The 14,697-nt window shown below is 36.5% G+C and overlaps 1 protein-coding gene across 3 annotated transcripts in view; it reads left to right on the top strand.

Moving 5' to 3' along the window:
- The window catches only part of RBM26 (RNA binding motif protein 26), a 55,330-nt gene that overhangs the window by 30,269 nt on the left and 10,364 nt on the right, over window positions 1–14,697 (top strand). For 2 of the 3 annotated variants that reach the window (XM_064645972.1, XM_064645971.1), the window contains exons 15-18: window positions 2,349–2,477; window positions 4,657–4,731; window positions 5,373–5,543; window positions 12,267–12,371. In XM_064645972.1, the coding sequence (XP_064502042.1) occupies window positions 2,349–2,477; window positions 4,657–4,731; window positions 5,373–5,543; window positions 12,267–12,371 (480 nt within the window). The remainder of the gene's footprint in view (window positions 1–2,348; window positions 2,478–4,656; window positions 4,732–5,372; window positions 5,544–12,266; window positions 12,372–14,697) is intronic. The other variant, XM_064645973.1, reaches the window with a different exon arrangement.

Genomic DNA, 14,697 nt, shown 5'->3' with positions numbered 1-14,697 from the left:
AACGGTAGTTGATAAGATTAAGTGTAATCTAACGAGTAAAATTCACTCCAGAGATACTATGCTGTACTTAGCTACTAAGGTAGCAATACTTAAAAGTTGAGTTGTAATGTTAGAGGAGGTCTCTTTGATTCATTTCAAGCCGAGCAGTCTGCCTAAATACAGTGATCTAGGCTTCTTGCCTGCATTTCGTTGTTGGTTTGATTAGTTCCATTCTTGTCGCCCAAAATTAGTTGCAGATAAATACCTTGCTGTGTATTCCTGACCTACATTTTACATACATACTATATGCTAACTTTAGAAATAGGAGGTCTGCTTCACTTTGCAGTTTGAGTGGAAATACTTCTTTTTTTTTTCGCATTCTATAAGATTTGAGTTATCCTGAAAACACTTTTCTACAAAGAGTAAATTCATGCTGGAATGGTTTTATGCTTTGTTGTCTTGCAGTATTTTGTTGTCTTATAATATTTTGATGAGCTCATAGATTTTGATGAACTGCTGGGCTGTAACTGGATTGGTTGTAAAACAACAGTTTCCTTTGACATTTTTAGTAGGGTTCTGAAGCTTGAATTGACCTGGGTTTACCTACTACTGTTCCTTTGCAAGGAAATAACTTGGTTAGTTTGCAGTGATTACATTCTACAACCATTAGAAATTAAATTATTTACAGCTGTCAGAAAACATAGATGTCATGTCCTAGATCGTTTTTTGTTTCTGATGGAATGCAGGGTTTAACAAGAACTTTCTAGTAAGAAAGGAGGTAACTATGCTTCCCAAAGAACAGGAGGAAAAGGAGATAATGTGATGCCTTTTAGGATCTGTATAGGGACTTAAAATTCGTGAACTTGTGAAGAGATTCACACTGTTCTTTCTCTTGAATAGTATTAAGAGATTTAGAAGACATTAGTCTTTCTTTTTACTTGTCTGTGTTAGTTGATGCAAGTACATCTGTTGTGACATCTCTCCTTATATTAAAAGAGATGGTGAAATATGGTTCACTCTGCCATGAAGACAGTTCAGGGCAAAAGGAGTGCGTCAGTATTTTTGTCTTTGCTTCCTTTTGTTTGTTTGTGATGTAGCCTGTCCTAAAGCTACTTCGTAATAGAAACTGTATGATTGGGACATGCATACTTTACTGTGCTTTAGTAGGTTTAGAAAAAATCCTTCATCTTTGTAATGGCCTTCTTAGAGCGTTTTATACCACCTTATATAATACCCCTTAACATGCATTGATTTTTTTTTTTTTTGCTTTTGTTTTCTCTGCAATGCCTACTCTAGAAAACACTTGAATGTGGGAAGAAATAGTATAAATAGCACACTGAAGTGAAAAGGGTTTATATGAAGCATTCTTGTTGTAAATTCTTCTGATCTCTTAGTCTACTCTGTCTTTCTGTTTCTCAGCTGTCTCTTTTTTTTCTTCTGTTGGTGGGCATTGTATCTATTTTATGGAGTGCATGGTGACCAGTAGAATCTGCATGCATCTTTTAATTTTCCACATATATAGAAAATATTTTTAAACTTGTGGAAACTATACCAATTGCATAATTTCTGTGTTTTGCTAAAAGGTGGACAAGATCATGCCTATATTATCTCTAGGACTTAGCCATGGATTTTTCAATACTAGCATGGCCAAAATGTTCTTTAAGGAATGTGCTAAGAAAATAAAATAGTCCAAATCTTCAGGTGGTGTTGCGATGTACATAGTATACTTTACAGAGATTGTAAAGCAGGCAACTATTTTCTCAGTAAGTCATGGAGAAATTTCATACCTCACTACAAATGTAGGAAAAAGAACAGAGAGATATAGGAGTCTCTTCCTTTGCTGTATGATGTTGAAGACTTCCCTGCACTTGAGTTATTTCTTGAAAATTGTGCAAGCTCTACTTTCCACAAACTGCATATGAAAAGGAAATGTTGTATTTACTTTGGACCTTATTGTCTAAAATGATGTTGACTTCTTGCTTGGAAAATTCATGCAGCCATGAAATACTATATTTTAGACTTCAAAACAGAAAAGAAAAACAAGTTATTCTTGTGACAGTCTCAATCTTCTCTTTCCTATATTATGGTCAAATACGTAAATTTTTATGTATTTGAAGCTTGGAAGTACATATGAAATCTCAATGGAGAGGATTCATAATCTGATGTTTATAACTTACATATCTGATGTTGTGCTTCCTCTTCAAAAATTGTTTAACTTCAGCAACTCCAAATTGTTACACCAGATTTTTATATTCCATATCATCAAAACAGACAAAAGAAAAGACGCTTACATATTTTTCAGCACTCATGTGGGTTTTTTAAAAGATTGAAATTCACTGGCAAAAAAATAAAATGATTTCCTCCTATAGGTTTTATCCACTTCTACTGGCTTGACAAAAACTGTGTACAACCCTGCTGCTTTGAAGGCAGCACAGAAATCTTTGCCTGTTGTTTCCACTTCCGTGCTAGACTCTAATGAAGCACAGAAGAAAAAACAGGTAAATTAAATATGCTTCTTTATAAAATGGACCTAGGTTGGGAACTTGTGACTTAGAGATAGAGCACTATGTATATTCATCTCAAGAGCATAGATGAAACTAGTCATAAGCTTAAATTCACTATGTTTTTTTTCCTTCAAAGGACAAGAAAATTCAGCATTGTTTTGTTATTTTTCGGTGTATGTTCAGGCAGCATAAGCAGGTTTAAAACTGTAGAAATTCAAAATGTGAAACACTTTTTCCTGGAATCAGAGTCTCCATGTTGAGGTATGAATTGTCTGTTTTAAGTGAAAGGGAGTGTAGTGTAGTCACTGTTCTTCTCTCTTAAGCCTTTTTGGAACTGGCCTCTCTTCTCAGTGTATTCTGTACTTGTGACCAAAATTGCTTCTTCACTTGGGAGAACTGAGAATTGTATGACTTTGCATTTTGTTGTTTCCAAGCTATAATTCTCCTGCACCCATTTTTATTTTTACATACTAGACTTCCTCTTTTTTATTTGTGTTAGAGAGGAAATGCAACAAAAAAATAGACCTTGAATAGGTCGTCCAGTTGTAGTTTAGCTTGCTTAGAACTTTCAAAAGAGCCCAGCAAATCTCGTTTGTCAGGTTTATTCTGAAAATTTATTCTATCAGTTAGAAAAACTAAATATAGGACAATGTTTATCTTTCTGGTTTTAAACCACAAATTGAGAGTTCAATACTAAGTTAGATACAAACATAAGTATTAAAAGCAATACACTTGTTAAAGGTTTTGGTCTGTTGGTAAGTTTCTATAATTCATATCTAACATATTTTGAACAAGCAGTTTGTTAGTTGCATGTCAGTTATGGCATTGGTCCAGATTTAAAAGAAAATCAGTTCTAATTTTGGGAATTCATTTCATATTTGTCCCCTAACACATGTTTTTCAGAATTAGAGCCTTCACCTTTCAAGTTAAAATGCTAAATACCTGTAAAATGGGAGAAAAATTTTAATAAAATTATTGACTTGTCATAACAGCTGTAGAGGTTTTTTGAGAGAAGACACTGAAGATGTGCTAAGTGATTGGCTCATTTTTCACTTGGTCTTGTGCTCCTACCTGCCTTCAGAAATTTCTGGTATAATATACTAGTACTTGTGGAAAAACATGATTTTGTGGGACTCACTCCCTTCCTTTCCTTCTGTCTCCCTAGTTTTTCTTAGCATTCATCCCCTTGTCATATCTTCCCTTTCCCTTCAGAAAAATTATTTAAACGCTGTATTGCAAAACTAACGTTTCATGCAGCAGAATCTGTCAGTATTTGGGTAGACATACAGAAACTTTACTATTTCTTTTTCTACATCTTTTGTGCGTTTACACTCTTTGTATAAGATATTCCACTTGCAGTGATTCCAGTTCATCATCTTCTGCCTCTCCTCTTCCATTCCATTAAATATGTTGATATCAAAGCTCTTAATGGTTTTCTGCAAGTATCCTGCTGTTTAAGACTTCTTCATATTCTGTATTTGAGAGCAAGAAGCAATTGCTTTCTCACAAGCAACGTTAGTAGGTGCTGAGCACAGCAGTGGCGGCATCTCCTCCTGCTTCTCATTCCAACTGCAATATGTCACATCCTGATCGGTTTCAGTTCATTGTGAGTTGCCCATTGCAATGCCAAGGTTCTGTTGTTGGCAGATTGAGTATTTGTCACTTCCCAGTTAAAGCAGTCAGATGCAAAAGAGGTGGTTTTCTTTGGGTAACACTTTAGAAAAGTGTTTAGAAAATAGAATGTGTTTTCTTTTTGCTTGTAAGAGTTTTGGAGAATGTGTTTTAATTGATGGACTTGATTTACATTTGCTTTCAAGATAATTGTCCTTGCACTTTAAACTCTTGCATGCTGTATGTCTTGAGGTAGTGTAATACGTTGCCTTTCATCTTTCATTGGAGTTGTGTAAGGTATTACTTTGTATGTAAGCAATAGTGAAATATCCCCAGCATAGATCTAACTGAGAAGGATAATTAGAACTTTCAGTAAGTTGGTGACATGTTGTTTTCCAAAACATAATTGGAAATACTGCCTTATTAGTATCTTGAGTTTCTGTTACTATTTTTTCCCTATTATTGTAAGTTACTACTGTATAGTTGCCAAGTATAATACGTTATTCTTCTGGCGTTATGTTTCAAAGTCTAGAAATGTTCTGTAATCTTTTTATGCTTCTAGGAGGCATTACGACTTCAACAAGAGATGAGAAAAAAGAAGCAAGAAATCTTAGAGAAGCACATTGAAACACAGAAGGTAAAGCGTTAGCATTAAAGACAGTCAGAAATTCAGTTGTATAATCTCAGTTCACTTCAAAATATTTCAGATTTTGTAAACACAAACTAAAAAAAAGGCCTATAAAATAAGCATTCTCTTAGAATGGCATTATTTTAATTATTTTTAAACATTATTTTAAGTTTAGAGTTTTAATCTAACTTGTCTTGTTAGTTCACTTTAAAAAACCTTACGAGCTTATGCAATTTAGGTGCAATTTTAGTTGAAATTGCCTAATTTGGGTGCAACGTGCATATATTTGTTGGGAGAAGGGAAAGCCTCAGTTCTGTTTGACAAGAGCAGGAGAGGGTGATGTAGAAAAGTATGTATGGCTGCACTTAGGCTTAGGAAGAGGAAAAAGGCCAAAATGTCAGTTAGTTGAATAAAAATTTTGAAATAATTCAAATGTGTCTCATTGAAATGGAAATATCAGATGTTCATTAGGAAACAAATAAGAAATTCAGACAAAGATTTTAATGTAAGCTGCTAAAAGCCCTATATGTTGAGTTTGTAGGTCGCAACAAAAGAAATGTTCAGTTTTCCTATTAGTTGTAATGAGTACTGGAAAAGAGATCTGTAATAGTAGTTGCTGAGTAAAAAGATTTTTTTTTTAAATTGGACAGATGCTGATTTCAAAGCTGGAGAAGAATAAAGCCATGAAGTCAGAAGACAAAGCAGAAATCATGAAAACACTGGAAATTTTGACTAATAGCATTACCAAGTTAAAGGATGAATTAAAAGGTGTATCACCAGGAGGAGGGACTCCTTTAAAAAGCATGAAAACTAAGACTCAGGTACTCAAGTTTTGATCAGCTTTTAATAAGATGAGTTGACTTGTTTGTGTCAGAATAAAAATATGCCATCACATCAGCAATATTTAGAACCATTACCAGTTTAATTTTCAAGTCCTCTTTGAAGTGAGATTGGTTTTGCCTTCTGTTTAAAGGAACATAGTTAATTTTGAAACCATGCTGTTTCTAAAAGCTTTATCTTTTGTTACACAGATACTGCATCATTTGGAAAATGAAAAAAAAAAAAAATCGAAAGTCTTATGATATTTTTCTTTTGCCTTATTTAATTCTTTGTGTATGGTCAATTGCTTTCTTAAATTTTGAATAGAAATTATGAAAATAGTATTTCTACTGTAAAAGGATTATAGTTAGGCTACACAAATATCTTCTCAGGTTTAATACACAAAATGTACTGGACTGATATATCATTTTCTGGGACTTTTTATGTCAGTGAAATTTGTCTATATATTAACCTTTTTAGAAGGAGGATTATACTGCTCAGTTTTCTTCTGATAGAGCTGCCCATGTTTGGGTTTTACATGTGAAAAGTTTTTCCTGTATTATCGTTCTTGTTGATATATGACTTGTAACCAGCTTCCCAATTGCTTAAAGATGCAATTATATTACCTTTTTAAAATGCAGTATTTTGCTTTTTGTAGAAGTATTTGTTCCTGAACAAATTGCAACGTGGTTAAGAATTAAGCAAGTCTTGGAGAAATAACATTTTGCGGAAGTGTTCTTTTAAATATATCACAAGCTTTCTTGCTTTATCAAGTGAAGAAGTGCATACTAATAAAATAGCAAATTTTTGTACAGTGTATTTTCCCATTAAGAAAAAAAATCTTTTTTAGCCCTTTTCATTCAGTTTTTAAATGTTTAGAATGCTTAGTCTTCTTTTGGGATGTTTGGGATACTGTTTTACAAAACTGGTGTAATGTTACAGCCCAGATATAGTTTAAATGAGTTATTAGTTTTCACTTTGAAACAGTATTTCTACTACTTTATTTTTTGTAGAAATATAGGCATTAGAAGTAACTGCAGTATCAGTTACAATGATGTACAGTTTTGAAAAGAAATACCAACAAGAAATACTGAAATTACGTGTACATGATCACTGTACCTTCTTATATAATTTGTCAGGAAAAAGTTGAAGTAGCATATATTTGCCCTGAAAATGGGCATAGATTGTAGTTTTTGGAAATCGGTTTATGCCTCTCAAAACAACGTCAGCTGCAGTGGAATATTCTGCTGTGTTTTAGAGAGGGAACTGAAGGTAATAATCTCAGAATTCAGGCACTGCCATAATGAGATTAAACTATTCGTTTTTTTGGAGATGAGAGAACTTTTTTATGTCTCTGAGAGTGTGGACATTGTCAGGTGAGAAAATATTTCTAGGAGGCCTGAAGGATGTTACCTGTCAGTAGAGTGAATTTGAACTACAAAAGTCCTAGAAATTGGCAATATTTTTAAAGCTACATTTGATTGTTAAAAGTGTCATGTTTTTGACAAATATTCTTCTGCTGGTGGTGAACAGTGCTTCATACATTTGATCCAAGAATAACAGTTGTTTGTGGATTTTGTTACATGCAAGGAAATTAATCCAGGCCCATAGAAATGAAGAAGCAGGTTGAATCATGAAATCTTGGTAAATTCTTTACTTCAATGCAACATTTTAACCCATCACAATCATTTTACGCTGAGAGTGGTCCAGTAGCTGAAATGTACAAGAAAATAGTTTGGTAACACAAAATTGTTCGAAATGGTTACGATTGGTAGGGATCTCTGGGGGTTGCTTTATTCCATCACCAGGTGTCACTATGAAGAGTCTAGATGGTGTCTTTGCTCATCCATACTAAGTATTTATATACATGGGTAAGATTCCCCCCTCCCACCTTCTCTTCCTGAAGTTAAACAATTGCAGCTCTGTTAGCCTCTGTTAGCTCATACAGGGGATGCTCCAACCCCTTAATCATCTTTGTGGGCTTATTCTGCACTCTCTCCAGTGTGTCTCTTTCATGCTCAGGAGCCTAGAGTTGGGCATTACACTCCATATGTGGCCTCACCACTGCAGAGCAGAGGAGAAGGATCACCTCCCTTAACCTGCTGGTGGTGGTCTTCCTAATGCAGCCCAGGAGGCTGTCAGCCTTCTTTTCCACACGGACACATTCCTGGCTCATGTTCAACTTCTTTTCTGCTACCAGGACCCCTCAGATTCTCTTGATCTTGGCAGCCCCCAATCTACTGGTAGCTGGGGTTATTCCTCAGCAGGTGGAGGACTTGACATTTCTCTGTGTTGAGGTGCAAGAGGTTCCCCCTGCCCCATTTCTCCATCAGGTCAAGATCCTTCTGAATGGAAACACAACCAGCTGATGTACTAGCCGCTTATCCAGATTTTGTATTTTCCACAAACTTGCTGAGAGCACACTCTGTCTTACCATCCAGGTAACTAATGAAGATGTTAATGTTGGGATACACCACTAGCAATTGTTCTTCAGCTGGACTTTGTCCCTGGTCGGAACCCTTCAAAGCCAGCAGTTCAGCCGGTTTTCAGTTCATCTCACTGTTTACCTGTCTAGTCAGCACCTCATCCTTTTGGCTGTGAGGATGTTGTTTTGAAACTCAACTGAATCTTTACTGAAGTCAGGATAACAACTTGGACTACTCTGTGCTTTTTGTCCACCAAGCCAGTCATCTCACTGTAGATGGTTGTTAAGGTCAAGTATGATTTCTCCTTCCCTTTCCCCAGTCACCTTCTTGTTCTTAATATGCTTGGAAATGGAGTCCAGGATTATTTGCTCCTTCATCTTCCCAGATATTGTGGTGAGCACATAGTTCCCCAGATCTTCTTGCCTTTCTTGAAGATCTAAATGATATTTACTTTTTCTCAGTACCCAGGAACCTCCGACAAATGTCATCATTTGTCAGAGATAGCTGAGACTGGCTTTGCGGGGTTGTCACCAAGCTCCCTCAGTACTTAATATTTGCATCCCACTGGGTCCCAGGTTTTTGTTTATATACAGTTTGTTTCCTAACTTGGTTTTCTTTCAGCAGGTCTTCTTGACTTGACCTTGACAGGTCACTTTGGCCACAACAACCCCATACAGCACTACAGGCTGGGGGCAGAGTGGCTGGAAAGCTGAACAGTGGAGAAGGACTTGGGGATGCTGGTCAACTGTCAGCTGAACATGAGTCAGCAGTGTGCCCAGGTGGCCAAGAAGGCCAATGGCATTGTGGCTTTTATCAAGAATAGTGTGACCAGCAGGACTAGGGCAGTACTGTACTTGGCACTGGTGAGCCCACACCTCGAGTGCTGTGTCCAGTTCTGGCCCCCTCACTTTAAAGAGCACATGGAGATGCTGGAGCATGTCCAGCAAAGGGCAGCAAGGCTCATGAAAGGTCTAGAAAACATGTCTTATGAGGAATGGCTGAGGGAGCTAGTTTTGTTTATTTTTGAGAAGAGGAGGCTCGGGAAGGACCTCATTGCTCTCTACGACTACCTGAAAGGAGGTCATGGTGAGGTGGGGGCCAGTCTCTTCTCCTATTCCTGCAATGAGAGGACAAGAGGAATTGGCCTTAAGCTGAGACAAGGGAGATTCAGATTAGATATTAGAAAAAAATTTTTCACTGTTCGGGTGGTCAGGCATTTGGAATAGGTTGCCCAGGGAGGTGGTGGAGTCACCATCCCTGGAAGTGTTTAAGCGTTGTCTGGATCTGGCGCTGGGTGACGTGGTTTAGTGGTTTAGGGGTTACAGAGGTAGTGCTGGATTGACAGTTGGACTTGATGATCTTAAAGGTCTTTCCCAACCTTGATGATTCTATGAATCTTGTGCCAGGCTTTTCCAGTCTCAGGATATGGGATTGATGAATCAAATCATTCCAGTAAAGACTGAGGAGTAGGAGGTATCGAGTACCTCCTCTGTTCTAGTGTCCTTTGTTGCCAGGTGCTCTTTAACATTCAGCACTCAGACCACATTTTTCACAGCACAGTGTTTGTCTTGCTGCTGAGAGATGTACTGAAACCCTTCTTCTTGAATCTGGCAAGGGGGGTGAGAAACAGCTCTGGGTGGGCTTTGGCTTTCCAAACCAATGCCTGCACACTCAGGCAATTTCTCTTATGTTCCCTTTGTACTCTCCCTGCTTCCAGCTCTTGTACAAGCTTGTTTTTGGATTTAAGTTTTGATAGGATCTCACTGTTCATCCAGGCAGGCATCTTGCTGCCTTTATTTCCTACATGCTCTGAAACTTGGAGGATGCAATTCTTGAAAATCATCCCGCCTTTTCAGCAGATGCCCAGACCCAGGATATTCAAACAGGAGGCCTCTTCCAGTTGTCTGAAGAAGGCCTCATCTACATCTTTTACCTGATTAGACAGTGCGTAGTACACAGCCACTGCAGCATCACTCACGTTGGTCTGCCGTCTTAATCCTGACTCATAAACTTCCAGCTGGCTCATCGTCTGTCCCTAGGCAGAGCTCTGGGCACTCATACTGCACTCTCTAATAAAGGGCAACTCCTGCTTCTTGCCATCCTGACTCATCCTTTTTAAGAGACTCTGTCTGTCCACTGTACCACTCCAGTTGGGTCACTTTTTCTACGATGTTTCAGTAGTCCCAAGGAGACTGTAGCCCTGTAACTGCACACAGACCTTCTCTGTGTGCCTTCTCTTTGTTTCACCTATTTTGTGTATTAATGTCTAAGCTCTTCAGAGAGGCACTGATTTACCAGAAAAGAAAGGAGATCTTCCCCCTGTGATACTGTTCTGTAGGCCCTCCCTCATTTATATGGATTGGTATGTGTATGTTTGAGGTGGTCCCCCTTCAGCCCAGTTTTGTTGATCTGGAGATCTCTTCTCCCCACATCACCCTTTGCTTGTAACCTGGTCCACCACTTCCTTACATGATTCTTGTTCCTACTAAGCAAAAGTGAGGCAATATGCTAATTTTGAATTGCAGTTTTAATGAAGTTTTTGAGCTGCTTTTCTATTTTCTTCATAATATGGAAAATGAAGAAACATTTTAAGCAAACCCACTTCATAGAAGTAGAAATTGTATAAAAAGTTGATTTTATTGACACCTTTCATTTTAGGGATATTGTGCATTAACTGTGAGCATTGTTTTGTTAACATTTTAAATAGAGAAAACAATGAGTCCTATCTAACTTCTGTGAAAGTGAAGATTTTACAGAGCCTTCAGTTAAAGTTTACAACTTTGACAGTTTTCTAAAAGACTTTGCTCTAGGTTCTCTTTCATTTTCTTTGAAAAAGCTAGGTAGCTCTGAAGAAGACCCTGCAGGCTTGGAAGATGAGACCCATGTGACTGTGCCATTATCTTTACCTATTTCTGTCTTCTTCCAGTTCATTCAGATTACAAAATGCTCTTCCCCCTTGAGTGAGAAACCTTTGCTGCCTCTTGGTGTATCTTGAAGGAGGTATTTTCTTCTTGAGACCTGGCACAGCTCTATAAAAGAAGTCTTCGTTAAGAGCAATAAAAAAACCCCTCAAAAGTCTTTATTACACCAGTGTCTCTGACTGCTCTGTGAGTGCTAACTGCTGGTCATTATTAAACTTCAGAAGTGCTTGTTTTGCCGTGTCACTGATGTATTGCAACACAGTGGGATTTGAGAGAAGCACTGATTCCAATTTTGAAAACTTGGAAAACTATTATACAGGAGTTAAAAGACTTTTTCTGTGGTTGCTGTAGATAATCAGAAAATGGTGCTGAATGGGCTTGAGGTTGAAGTTGCCAGTTGAATAATCCAGCTTTTTTTCTTTTAAAGTTTCCAGGAAAAAACAAAGAAACAAAACCATCCTTCTTTATCAGTGGTGATACTTGTTTTCCAACTGTCACAGCTGCAAAACCTTCATCTCTTGACATCCAGCCTTTGAATATATTACGTGCTGTGATTTTGAAACAATGAGTGTAAATGTAAACTGTTTCACAGTCATCTATAATTTTATCCTTTATTTGTGATGTCACTGGAACATTTGGGTGCTGCTTCTTCCATTAAAAAAAACAAAAACAAAAACAAAATGAAACAAAACAAAACAAAACAAAAAGTTTCAGTTTGGAACAGAACTTCTAATAAAATTTTCGTGGTTGCCTCAAGTCTTTCCCTGCACCTCAGTGGTTGCAAAGAACATGTCTAAATTGGGGTTCAGAGGCACCTTTCAGTTTCATGTATATTTTATGAACTTTCTAATAATTTTTTTAAGATTCTGGAAGGCAACTGCATCAGAGACTATTTTTTTTTGTTAGCAGACGTCTTATTACTTACTGTGTTTTTATTACTGTGGTCTGAACAGAACTACCATTTGTGCTTTTGCTTTATGGAATTGCAGTAAATTTAGATACATTTTCTCAGTACTGATTATAGATTTTGTATTCATTAATACTTGTACTGCCTTTCTTTTTTTTGTAGAATTCCTTTTATCTCATCATCATTACCGTATAATGTCTTGCATTTTCTACTTATTGTATCTTCAGTTTAGAAAAAATTCCGTTGGCTTTGGCTTTGCGTAGTAGTCTAAAAGGTTTGACATCACAAAGCTCAGAGTATGCTATTGCACGTGGAAGTTTTATCTTGCCACAAAGGCTCCTAAGCTTGTGCTTGGTTTCTTTTTGAAGGTGGAAAATCAGCGTACCGGCCAAGAGCTTTTTATTGAAAAATTATTTCCTCAGTAGCGAATGTGAACTGTGGAACTAATAATTTACTATAACGGTTTCTTAGATGCAGAAAGAATTACTAGATACCGAACTGGATTTATACAAGAAGATGCAAGCTGGGGAGGAAGTTACTGAATTAAGACGAAAATATACAGAACTACAGCTGGAAGTATGTTTGCCTCTTCTTTTTTAGCAATTAACTTCTAATCAAATATTTTCCCCTATGTTTATCAGCCTGTGTATTGTATCATAAACTTTTTTTCCTAGAGTGCAGTATTAAGTTGCATGTAGATGGAGACATTTAGCAATAATATTTAAGAAAAACCAGTTTCTCTACTTCAGTGGCATCCAGAAATAGTATTGTCTTTAATTTTGATTGCTAATCTGTTTAAATTCTATAACTATTTAGATGACATGGTGTTTTACAGATTTGTGGTTAATAATACTTCCTTGAGAACATGCAGTGTTTTTTAATTGTTTCCTGTAGGTCATTTTGTGTTTAATACAGAAGAGTTAAAAAACAGTGCCTGATCTTTTATTCTTAAGTGTCAGCATCCTCTTAATGAGTTGTTAGCATCCTCTTAATGAGATTAATCAAAAAACCGAAGGTGCCAAAAGTAATATTGTTGTGGCGTTGGTTTCAAGAAGGACTTAACAAAAGCAAATACGTTTCAGGGAGTATTCAATGTATACAAATACACTTTTTCTTCAAGTACTTGCTTTAAAAAAAAAATTGAGATGGCTGTGCAAGATTCTTCGTATCTGTGTCTAATTTTGAGAAATTATGGATGCTGTGGGTGCTATTCTGTGTTATATTGCACTGTCTTAAATCGCATGATAATCTTATCTCTTTTTACTGTTAAGCAGGCTGCTGTGTCGCTTAAATCCCTCTTGTCTTAATGAAGTTTGGTCATGTCTTATGTATAACTACATATGAATACAGTGCAAATACGTGCGGTGAAGTTGCATTAAAATCTTGCTTCAAAACTAAGTTGTTATGCAGCTTTGGTAGTTGTGAACATAGTTTTGTTAATAAACCAAGCCAATTGAATAGAGATGGCACAAAATCTTATGTTAACAATGTATATTCTGATGGTGAGTAATATTTCATACTCATGTGGACTGAAAGCTTATTCATAAATTGTACATTCCAGAAAATATGTGAATTGAATGACTTGTAAAATAGCAGCAGAAAGCAGGTGCTTGTTCAAGATAAAGTTATACCACAGTTGAGTGCGCTAATCCTACTCCGTCTCTCAATAAATCTGTTTGTTTTTTGAGTTGAGGGCAAAAAAGAGTAGCTCTTTCAGGGAAGTAATATTTGCTAGTAAAATGAATTTTCTGAACCCTTTAGCAAATACCAAGCAAAGTAGATGGAGAAAAACCGGGTTATTAGTGATGCACGTTGATACGTTTCAAGGAACAACATGAAATGTATCCCTTGTACAATGTACAAAAGGGTGTTGTTTTTTTTTCCCATTGACATTTGTTTGATTCTTCAATATTCTTACAAATTCTTAAAAAAAGTTCTAATATTCACATATTGTGTTTGTGACTCTGACTCCCACAATATTTCACGTTTCTTCTTTGACTTATAACCTGCTGTTCCGTTCCAGGTAACCCTGATTTTACTGTAAGAAAACCCAAATAGATTACAGCTTGTTTGTTGAGTCAGCATACCTTGAATTATTCATTTAAATATTTTAAAGTGTTTAAAAAAAAACCTGCCAAAGAACAAAACTAAAAACCCCAAACCCCTTAGGATTCTCTTTATAAAAAATTAAAGTGAATTAGATACTATTGTAAAATTATCTGAATAATTTCATTAATAAAGCTGTAACAGATTGATCTCCCCATGGGTGCTGTCACTGGCATGCATTAAAGTAGTGCCGTCACCGCTTGAGTTGTAAACATAGTTATGGTGATTTGATTTAACTTTTGATTCTTATGGCAGATTTACTTGAGTTTAAAAAAGTTTTATTTTCTAGTTAAAAACATGGAAATTAAGTACCTGAAAGGGCCCTTTTGAAACTTAAAGTAACTTTTGCAGATTATTTTTTAAATGACTTGTCTGTCACTGTTATTGGCCTTTTGACTGTTCTTGGAGGGTACATGCCAGTTCTTTAGAAGGGTTACACAGGTATTGTGGGAATGGAAATTATTGAGTACATAGAGCCAAGTGTTAGTGAATATTTTGTTCTTGGTAGTGGCCGTTAAAAGCCTTTGTTTCACACCTTGCAGTTCTGTGGCCAAAAGCTCTTATGTGGCATCAGTTCTGGTCAGAATAAAAGTCTTGCCTGAACTTTCAGAGACAAAAAAGCAAAAGTAAAGAGACAAATAAAGTAGATAGACACCGTATCAAGAAGTTTTGCTAATGAAATTTCAGTTGTACTGCAGTTCCTTTTTTTGAGAAGTTAATGCTCACAGATAAGGGCTCTGTTGATATCACTATTTAATATCTGGTTCTTTTTTCCTATTTCCATCCTATTTTTTGT

The sequence above is a fragment of the Pseudopipra pipra genome, chromosome 2, assembly GCF_036250125.1.
Source record: "Pseudopipra pipra isolate bDixPip1 chromosome 2, bDixPip1.hap1, whole genome shotgun sequence".
NCBI classification, from domain to species: Eukaryota; Metazoa; Chordata; class Aves; order Passeriformes; family Pipridae; genus Pseudopipra; species Pseudopipra pipra.
The sequence above is the reverse complement of the archived record's forward strand: the minus strand, read 5'-3'. Positions and strand labels throughout refer to the sequence as shown.